The 11,140-nt window shown below is 43.2% G+C and overlaps 1 protein-coding gene across 2 annotated transcripts in view; it reads right to left on the bottom strand.

Annotated features, from left to right (window-relative positions):
* cblb (Cbl proto-oncogene B, E3 ubiquitin protein ligase) overlaps nt 1–11,140 on the bottom strand; it is a 94,396-nt gene that overhangs the window by 13,620 nt on the left and 69,636 nt on the right. For both annotated transcript variants that reach the window (XM_017488891.3, XM_053687072.1), the window contains 6 exons: nt 10,051–10,138; nt 9,803–9,934; nt 6,157–6,357; nt 3,811–3,996; nt 3,376–3,720; nt 544–638 (listed from right to left, as the gene is read on the bottom strand). In XM_017488891.3, the coding sequence (XP_017344380.1) occupies nt 544–638; nt 3,376–3,720; nt 3,811–3,996; nt 6,157–6,357; nt 9,803–9,934; nt 10,051–10,138 (1,047 nt within the window). The remainder of the gene's footprint in view (nt 1–543; nt 639–3,375; nt 3,721–3,810; nt 3,997–6,156; nt 6,358–9,802; nt 9,935–10,050; nt 10,139–11,140) is intronic.

The raw sequence follows: 11,140 nt of genomic DNA, 5'->3' as shown, positions 1-11,140 counted from the left end.
AACAGAGCCTGTTGTTTTTGCATAATTGTAGCACGTGTCCAAACAATGGCACGACGCACTCGACACACTCGCTCGTCGGGCCTGAACATGCCAGCACACATCGATGCACATGTCTGATTTGTAAGGCGGCATCTCTACACACACAAAACAAGAGAACAATTGCTCCATGAAGGAAGGAAAAACACAACGAGGAGGTGCTGCTGACACAAGACCACAATAAAGACGTGGTAATAACTGTGGAAATGAATTCAAGTGCGCTGCAGTGTGTGAACGTGCATGTTATCTCTTTTCCACTAATATGATTCCTGTGCCTGTTAATACACCGACATATCTCTCCTATCCAGCTGTAAACCTGCTAGCGTCGTGGGGTAGGTGCTTACAAGGCTGTGTAGTTACTCAGGCTTTTCGGATATCTGCAAATCAACGGGTTTTGCCGACGGAGAACCGGAGGAGAAAAATGCAGAATGTTATGAGATTAGGTTTTAACAGCCAGCGGTCGAAAAGGCCAGTGACTGTGTGTGTGTGGGCGTATGTTATACTCACCTCTGGTTGTTGATGCTGGTGAGGGAGGGTGGAGGAGGGGAATGGCGTTGAGGTGGAACATCATACCTCTCAGAGGTTAGCAGGCCATTAGTGAGCTACAGAGAGATGAGGCCAAAGTCAGACAGACAGCTTTCATAGAAACACAACACACACACACACAACACACACACACACACACACACACAAATTCCCTGTTAATACGAGCAGTCTCTCTCTCTCTCTCTCTATCATCTCCTGTAAGAAAGCTGCAGTGCCACAGCTCCCCCTACAGGCCAGTGTGACTGAGTGAATAGTGAACAGTGCTCTATTTCATGTAGCCTACATTTCTGTAGCTCAGTTCCGCACATCATCTGAAATCAGGACTTGTACTAACATTTGCGTTTCCTTTTCAGAAGTATAAAGGTTTGCCACAGGCATTAATTTTTGTTTCACCTCACTGCATGCTGATGCACACACACACACAACTTCTGCACATGCTGAAATCACACGATTGTGGTCCTGTGGTGATATTTAATGAGAGTCCCAATGAAGCTCTGAATTCAAATGTCACCCGAACAGGAAGAAGACACTACTCAAAGAGAGAACATGTGGCCATCTCTGCCTTGCTCTCTCTTCCTCTCTTCCGCCCCCTCACCCACACACATCCTCTCTCAGGATGATGGGCACTAGAGCCCCTATTTAATACATAACCCACCAATCCCACTGAGCTCTCTGTGTGTGTGCGTGCGTGCGTGTGTGCGCGTGCGTGTGTGTATGTCCGTGCGTTTCAGTCTAGTTAACCCGCGAGCCCACAGAACACACCACATGCTAGCACACCAAAGCTAAAATTCTCATCCAACAACTGCACCCTGATGGTTTTGATACTTCTGTAAGAGTAATAAAGCGTGAAATAGGGGGAGGGTGAAAAGTTTTGCTTTTAAATGCATGCAGACATCTCTTGCTCCAGCGCCAGGCACTGTTCTTCTACACGACACACACGGCCCAAACAGCCTGCAGGAGCGAATATTTCGCCTGTTGCTTAGTAACAGATTTAAGCAATCCTGACTATTGTCTGCTCAAAATAGAAGTGCAAGAGAACTACCAACCAAACGATACAAACACGGTCCTGACCTGGGTCTGAATCACTTCAGAGCTGTAGTTCTGCACTGCTTGTTTAAAAGGAGGTGTTTGCTTTTGGTCAGACTCGCGCAAGGATGCGAGTTCAGATACTAACATTTTCCATCACAATAAATAATCATTTGTCACGGTTTACAGTATGTTTGCAGTAAAGATTCCATTCCCTTATAGAACAGAATTATATTAGTGATATAACACGCAACAGATCTACCAATATGTCAACCCATTCATTGCTGGGCAAAAAGAGAAAAGAAAAAAAAACAAAAAAACAATCAAACAAAATCTGAACAGGGCTTTCTGCCTTTAACATACTTTGACACAACAACATTACGAATCAATCAACATACAGTATTTCATAAAAGCAAACATGGTAATGCTTTATTTATGCTTTTTAATCTTACCTTGTCTATCCTGTCTGCAAAGAACATAACGGATAAGGAGCCAGTTTAACTAGTAAAAACTGTCAAGTCTGCCTAAACATGACCAAACCTTGCTAGCTAAGTGGGATTTCGCTACCGCCACAGCAAAACGGACATAATCCGAATCAATTCGGTTTGAAATCAAATACCAGCTGTCGAAATGTCCTCGATGCTCCTGCGCCACAGTCGGAATGCAATCTTTCAATTACGCTTTCCTCCTTTTCACTTTTTGCGGTAAGCATACTTTAAAATACTAGAACTTGAGATACATATTAAAAAAAAAAAAAAAAAAAAAAAAAGAATATTTCAGTTCAGGGGTTTACAAAACTATTATACCATGGGCTGACCCCTGATATAACTAACGTTTCCTAGTTATACCAGTTGACAGTCCATGGTATAACTGGGACTACTTTGTTTTTTTCTCTCTAAGTCATCACTGGTGAAGTCCCAGTTATACCATGGGCTGACCCCTGGTATAACTAGGAAACTACCATCAATAGCAGACAGCATCAAAATTTCACCATGTAAACGGCTTGCAAAGGCCGGCAAAAGGAATGAACATGTTCTGTGTAATGGAGTGATATGAAATGAATAGAAGCATGAAATGGATAGAAAGTGTGAAGCGTCACTCTTTACAAAATAAAAAGGGTAATCAGTAGCAAATTGCTGTTGCAGATGAGGAATAAAACAGTTCGGGACACGAGCCATGCATCCATCCATAAATGTTCTGTACCGCTTATCCTACACAGGGTTGTGGGGAGCTTGGAGACAATCCTAGGGGACTTGGGGCATGAGGCAGGGGACGCCCTGGACAAGGTGTCATCCCATCGCAGGGCAAAATCACACACACACACACACACACACACACACACACACACACACACAATCAGGAAATGCCAATCAGCCTACAACTCATGTCTTTGGACTGGGAGAGGAAACCCGAGTACCCGGAGCAAACCCTTGAAGCACAGGGAGAACCTGAGCAACCTCTGCATACACAGGGTGGAGGTGGGAATCGAACCCCAAACCCTGGAGGAGACACATGTGCTAGCCACCGTACTCGGAACATGATATGGTAAAATAATCAATTTAGAGGTGGAATCAGACTACCCCTTTGTTGATTATTTTCCGATAATATTGTCTGTTCAGTATTGTAGTCTACCTAGGCTGACTCCTCCCAAACTTATCACAGGGTGTACTGATCTTTTGATGCGTCTGTCTACAAAAATATCCACCGGTTGTATAATAAGCGATTAGTGACACATACCTACTCCCAGCTTGTGAGTGTGTTTCTCACCTTACTACAGTCCGTGTGTGTATCTGATCTATAGCCGATGGCACCGCAGCTCAGGGGTCTTCCATTGAGGTGAGCAGGAGCAACATGGGCAAGTTTGGGTGAGCGCTCCACTCCTGCTCTGCTCTCTGACAGGTGACTGGTATCTTTTGGGCTCCAGGCCTCTGAGGGCAGCGGCAAGTCCCGGGGAAGCCCGGAGGAGGAGGAAGGCACTGCCAGCCAAGCGGCTCTGCTCTCAGGAGGGATGGGAGGAGGGCGTTCAGGAGGAGGTGGTGGAGGAGGGTCTCTCTGAGGAGGTGGAGGAGCCGGTAGCGGCTTGTCCTGCTTCCTGGACGCGCCTGGTGAGCCCTGGACGAAGAGCATAGTAGAACGACATTAAAATTTGTGTTGTAACATAATGACATTCATTCATTTAGAAACCACCACATACACACACACCTTCGGTGAGCCGGTGGGGCTGGCGGCAGGTGAGCGGATCACGCCCTTCTGGATGAGGTCAAGACGGGGTGGAACTGGAGGCAGACCCAGATGCTGAACACCTGTATGGTCGGCTACAGGTTTCCTGCGCTGGCTTACAGGAGAAGAGCTGGGAGACATAATGGGGGAGTTCTGGAGCTCGGTACACTAGAGAGGGTAAACGAGAGACAGTGAAACAAAATGAGCAAGAGAAAGAGAAACAAAAGGAGCATAAGGGGGAGAAACAAAAAGAGAAAGATACTTTAATGACCACATAAGGAAAACCTCATGATTATTACAGCCAAAGCACAGTAATAATGGTAGAAGTACAAAGAAGAATTCATCAACAATTATAGAATAATCATAAAATGCCTTTTTTTATTTTGACCACTCCATTTTACAGTATCCTGTCCATAAATATGAGAGAGACTCAATAAAAAAAAGTGTCTAGTATATTTAGCTACATGAATATAGTCACAGGTCAACCTGCTCTTTACACTGCTAACAGAAATAAGAATTGACTCGATAAAGCTGAGCAGGGTTCCATGTGTCTGCAAGGAAGCCAAGGCAGATTTCTTTCTCCTTTAAAAGTGGCTGACATTTATACCAGTGAAAAACATAATGTCCTCTATGGAGCGGATCTATGCGCTACAGCAGACAGCTTTCAGAGCTGCTCACCGGGCCTAAGTGAAAGATTTGTTTGAAGTGGAGCATGCGAGAAAGACGGAGAAAAAGGACCGGATCTGTAATGAGCACAGCGAAGGACTTCAATCCTAGACATGTTTTAAAAAAAAAAAACACGAGTAAGAGGTATGAAAGATGGAATAATAAGGATATAAGTGTCTGTTTCTACACTGAGAAACTCGGCACGTCTTGCATTAAACCTTTGTGGGATATCCAGACTAAGCGCAAACTTGCACCAAGTAAACCTGGGATTCTTCACTTTTGCTGTACTACTAGATTTAAACAGTACTGCTGAATTCCCCAAATATGATCGGTCAGAAAGTCTTGATTAATTTTCTATCACAGCAGGACTCTGTACAGTAACTGTAGCTCTGACTGCAAGGCAAATCACAGGTTTGTGTTAACGTGCTCATTCATACACGTTATTTCTACAGTAACGGCTCATTCACAGGGACTTGTACGGGCGGATGCTCTACGTAATCTAAGGCTAATAAACATTTAAGAAAGTGTTCTGTTATTTAGCAAAGAAAAATGCATCATTGTTGATACGGTGAAGCATTTATGGAAGGAGTGTGCAGTGTCCTTCGACGTTGTGCTTTCCGGTTTCTCTGCGCTGCTACAAGCTTCTGTTATTATTTTGTTTTTCTAAAACGTTAACACGATCGTTGATTTTCGTGACGCTTTCTGTAAGAAGACATTCATTTAACATTAGTGGAAGGAGTCGCCAGTGTCAGCACTTCCAAAAGTTTGCACACCCCTTGCAGAGCCTGCTAAATCTTAATACTGTTAACTAAATAAGCGGGATCATAAAAATCCCATGTTGTTGTTTATTTAGTTCTGTCCTGAATAAGCTATTTCACATAACAGATGTTTACATATAGTCCACAAGACAAAATAATAGATGGATTTATAAAAATGACCCCCTTCAAAAGTTTACATACACTTGATTATTAATACTGTGTGTCGTTACCTGGATGATCCACGACTGTGTTTATGTTTTGTGATAGTTGTTCATGAGTCCCTTGTTAGTCCTGAGCAGTTAAACTGCCCACTGTTCTTCAGATAAATCCTCCAGATCTTGTACATTCTTTACTTTTCCAGCATATTCTGCGTATTTGACCCGTTTCCAACAGTCACTATATGATGTTGAGATCCATCTTTTCACACTGAGGACAACCGAGGGACTCGTACACGACTATTACAAAAGGTCCAAACATTCACTGATTCTCAAGAAGGCAACACGATACATTAAGAGCCGGGGGGTGTAAACTTTTGAACAGGATGATCGGTATAAATTGTTAGTCTCTTGTCTTCTGGGAGACATGTAACTATCTTATTTAGCGTCTGAAGGATAGTACTTAATCTACTGTTTGTGTCGGGGTTTGGGGGGGAACAGTAAAGAATGACTGCTTATCTATAAGCGATAATAGGAATTAACATGCCTTGCAGACACTCTACACCATGTAGAGTTCATTAATACATTTTATAAATTGTAATTGTTGGAAAATTGCTGTTGTATAAAAGGAATGCACCAAACAAACAAAAAAGAAATCAAATAAAACTCTGTATCTGGATTTATGATAACATCACACCCCATCCTGTTTTAGAAAACCAGACTATAGTATGACTCATTGGGGCATTTACCTTCCTGATATTGGTCAGGCCGTTCATCACTAAAGAATCGTCTCGGTCATCGTCGTCGTCTAAATCCAGCATGGGCGAGTTAAACTGCTCCAGAAAGAAGCACTTGGCGCCTTCGTTCCTGGGGTCAAACGGGTCCACGATAATTGGCTCTGTGCCCTTGATCTCACAGCGACAGAATGGACAGCCCTGACCATCTGACTCCTGCAGGAGGGAGGAATGTTACAAATTAACTCGAAAAAGAACAACACACACACACACACACACACACACACACACAATTCCAATACAAATCAAAGTGCCTTAAATAGACTGCAACTCTTTTAGCAGAAACAGACGCAGGCACACACTGACGCATGGACACAATCACATACGAACTCAAGCACCTATGGTGAAGCCTGTCCCAGCAGCTCAAGCTTGCTTATTTTCCTAAAGCTGTAAACAGGGCCCTGCTGTGGAAACAGTCCAACTACATGAGGAAGTGCTTTGCTTGCTGAATCGGAGGCGACAAGAGCAGCAATCGCCACCAGCTGCACAACACATGCTCTTGTTCAGCCCTGATCCACGAGCTCGGGCACCTTAGAACTCCTTTTCTTATTTTAAACCACACTTTGCGCACCGATTCAGTACCTTACTACTCTTTGAAACACGCCCTTGCGGCATGGATCGGACATTAACGAAAAGGGATTAATCATCTCGAGGGCTTCCATGCCTAGTGACAGATTGCACATGGCAGGAAAAACAGAACATTCATCTTTCATTTCCTCTACTTAAACTTGCCGAATCAAAGAGTGTCAATATTTACAAGAACAAAAGACGATTATGGAGGCCATCTGGACGGGGACTTTGCACGACACATCAAAGCGCCGGTTGAAAGCTAATACTAATTAGAATTGCGGGAAGAGAGAATGAGAGCGCACCGTCATTAAATGCTATTAAAGCTGCTCAGAACGAGGGGGGGAAATGCCTTAATACAGGGGGTCTCTTAAAGAGCGGTTTCGAGGAGCCCGAGAAGCCAGGGGTCTGTGATTTTATTTATTTTTTTCCTTTGGGAAATTGTACTTGGAAATCACAACCCACCATTTTCAACACTTTCACAGTTCTGACCGAGTTAGTTATTAGCCTAATCATAATAATCTAACAAACAATTTCAACTTGAACCTATTATATTCTGACAGCAGAAGGTACACGAAGAAAAAGCTCTTGCTCCAACACATAGCCAGAATATTATTGCACTGTATATACTTAAATGATGTGTTTAATATTTCAATAGTTGGATTAGGTTCATACAATAAATGTGCCCGAGAGTGACAGCAATAACTATAAAACGTCTGTGAAAGTTAACGGTAACTAACAGCAATGAACCCAGACAGAGGAGCAAATGCTGCAACACTGTGGAATCAGAATCAGATCAACAATGTAGTCATTTCTGGCTACACAAACTCAACCCACTTCTGCACCCGTCACACACACTATGGTGTGGGCCAGCTATATATAGGCTACTATACACCACTACTAACTGTCTGAAATAGGACTGCACAATAAGGACTAGCTGCTTGCTTTCTAGATAGGTTCTCTCCAGAAAACTGTTTCTTATAGAGCTGTACAGATGCTTTAGCAACAGCGTGGTGCACTCCATAAAGCCATATCTCAAGAGTCGTCTTTGAGTAATCGTAGAGATTAATATAAACACACATACATCCGATGATGTGCACACACGCACAGAAAATCTAACGCACATGCATGCGATCTGGCACATACTTTCCCTCAAATTTGTGGGTCATTCACTTCCCTGCTGTTTTATCATACACAAAGAAGGTCAGCAAAAGATGGGACATACTGTCCCCATTCCCAAGCAGTTGAGCTCTAGTAATACTCCAGCTAAACGAGATATATTCTAGGGTCACGACACAAAAAACATACACACACCTCTTCCCCAAGTGAGCAACGCACACGCACCCGGCTGTCCACATGATGTAAAAGAAAACGTGATTCATCAGACCCGCCCACTTTCTTCCATTGCTCCATGGTCCAGTTCTGATGCTCACATGCCCATCGGAGGTGTTTTCGGCGGTGGAGAGGGGTCAGCATGGGAACGCAGCCCCAGACTCGGTGTGCTGTGATACACATTAACTTTTTCAACAATTCGTGCTAAAGTAGTTCTTCTGTGGGATCGGACCAGATGGCCTAGCCTTTGCTCCCTGCGTGCATCAGTGAGATTTGTGTGCCCGTGGCACTGTCGTCGGCTCATCAGTTGTCCTTCCGTGGACCACTTTTGTTAGGTACTAACCACTGCCTATCCAGGAACACCCCACAAGACCTGCCATGATGGAGATGCTCTGACCCAGTCGTCTAGCCATCACAACTTGGCCCTTGTCAAAGTGGCTCAGGTCGAATTTTTTCTGCTTCCAACACATCAACTTTGAGAATTGACTGTTCACTTGCTGACTAATATATCCCACCCCTTGACAGGTGCCACTGTAACGATGATCTTCACTTCACCTGTGGGTGGTTTTAAAGTTATGGCTGATTGGTGGGTGTGTGTACTGTATATACGGTGGTGCATGAAAGAATTTTCTATATTTCCGCATAAATATGACCTAAAACATCAGATTTTCACAGAGGTCCTAAAAGTAGACAGAGAGAACCTGATTAAACAAATGAGACAAAAATATTCTACTTTATTTCTCGAGGAAACTCAACAACTCTTTTTCCGAGGTCCTCAGAAATCTTTGTTTGTGCCATGATATACGTAAACAAACATGTGTTGTGAAGATCAGACTTTGATAGATCCCTGTTCTTGAAATAAAACAGAGCGCTCACTCACACCTGATCGTCATTCCATTGATTGAAATCACCTGACACTAATTTCACCTTCAAATTAAACTGCCAATTCTAGAGGTTCACATACTTCTGCCACTATCAGATATGAAATATTGGATTGCTTTCCTCAGTAAATAAATGACCAAGTATAATATTTTTGTCTCATTTGTTTAACAAGGGTCTCTTTGACTACAGTATAGATGATGTTTTAGGTCATATTTATGCAGATATATAGAGGATTCGAACAAACTTTCAAGCACCACTGTATGTGCCAATGTATAACCTGAAGTCCCTTTAATTTCACAGCAGCAGTTTTCGGTATTCGCTTGTTTCCTGTTAAACAAATAAAACTAAGCCATACTTTACATTTATACTGACATTCAAATCCAAAGTTTTGAGTAAGCAAATTTTCGTACAGTGCACGAAATGTGTCGAAATTCCTGTTTGTTACAATTGTCCTTTATTGATGCAGTATATAAATGGAATCTAAAAAAGTATTCGTAGAAGTGAGAGTTGTGCAGTGCTGAAATGGCAGAACGTGTGGAATTATGTTGTGTTTTTCTGCCAGTAGATTAATCCCACAATGTGTCGCACATCCCCAACCGCCTTTCATTTCTGCTTTTGCAGTTCAGTGGAGCTTGACTTCAGAATACATGCTGACCTGCTGATATGATTCACCATGAACATCAAAACCCCAAAGTCAGAAAACGTAACCGTGGCTCGGATCAAGCTCTAGAGCTCCCCGTGACCTATAATACCGGCTCACAAAAACCATTCTCGCTTGGCTGAAATAGACAACTCTGAATGGAGGGCTGAGTGGATGTACCTGCCACGCCGTGAGACAGGAAGTGCACATCAGGTGGCCGCATGGCTCGATCTTCACGTCTTTATCATTCTCTGCGCAAATTTTGCACAGCTGAAAAGTGGAGCCCATCTCACAGTACAGCTCGTACTGCTCCTGCGGAGAAAAAGGGGTACAAAGATCACGTCAGACTAAAACCCATACACAGATGTTTGTATTTTGATGGCATGTGTGTGCAAACATGACCAGACCCAGCCAAATCTGTTCCTCACCTGCGTGACTTTAATATGGTCGTGTGGGGTGGGTTCACATAGGCCAGTCAGGTCCGGGTTATAACTTCGGCCGTCGGGAAACAGATAACTACAGAGGAACAGACACATTGAGGACGCTGCACGCGGAAAAAATGAACAAAATACACTCACCATGTATGTAGCAGCGTGTAGCACTCCTAACCCTGTGTGCGGATTGTTTTTTTATCCCTGCCAATTCACATTACAGTGACCACTCTCTTTAACTCTCTATCTGATCACAAAGGCCAGCTCCAGCCCGTCGAGTGAGAGAGGAGCAGTCACGCTGCATTAGCTACAGTTATACAGCCAATCAGCCAGGGCAGGCTTGAAAATCACACAATCAGACAAGGAGAAGGAGGCAGACGTGTCTGTTTTACCAACATGGACACCCATCTCTGAAAGCACCGATATGATGCTGTTCACCTCTGTGTACCTTGTGCTTTTCAAATATGTCATTATTAAGGCAGGAAACATGGTAATGGTTATTTTTGTTACAGTGGCAGCTTAATCACGCCAGCCTTTTAACAAAGTCTTATTAAAATCCTCACTCATAATGTAAATTCCCTTGAAATACTAATGACATCTTTTGAGTGGCCTAATTTATTAGTTTTAAATATTGCTATTTTAAAGATATATGCTGATGTTTCATTGATGTCCTCGCCTGCTACGAGCACTAATAGAGGCACACTGGCGAAGGAATCATGCTGCCCCATGTTTGGGGGAGGAGCAAGGTTGCCACGGTTGCAACCGAGATAGTTGAAATACTCACCAGCCACAAAGATCTTTTTTTTTTTTTTTAGCGAATAATAAGAATTAAACAGAATACATTTGTGCAAACAAAGGCAAAGCGAAAGTGAACACTGTGTCTATGATGTACAGAATCGTTTATTATTGTAAGATACAGTACATTGCAAAGACCGAGGCAGGACAACATGATTATGCAGTAGATAATGTCTAGAAATGCGTGTGCACCACCGTGATGTTCCCCCACGCAACGACAGAGAAAAGAAGAAAAGGCGTGTCTCCCATTTCCAGCGCTAAACTCTGTGGGGGAAAATTTCAGGTCTTTTGT

This window comes from Ictalurus punctatus, chromosome 16 (assembly GCF_001660625.3).
Source record: "Ictalurus punctatus breed USDA103 chromosome 16, Coco_2.0, whole genome shotgun sequence".
NCBI lineage: Eukaryota > Metazoa > Chordata > Actinopteri > Siluriformes > Ictaluridae > Ictalurus > Ictalurus punctatus.
Note: the sequence above shows the minus strand (reverse complement) of the source record. Positions and strands in the feature narration are given on the sequence as shown.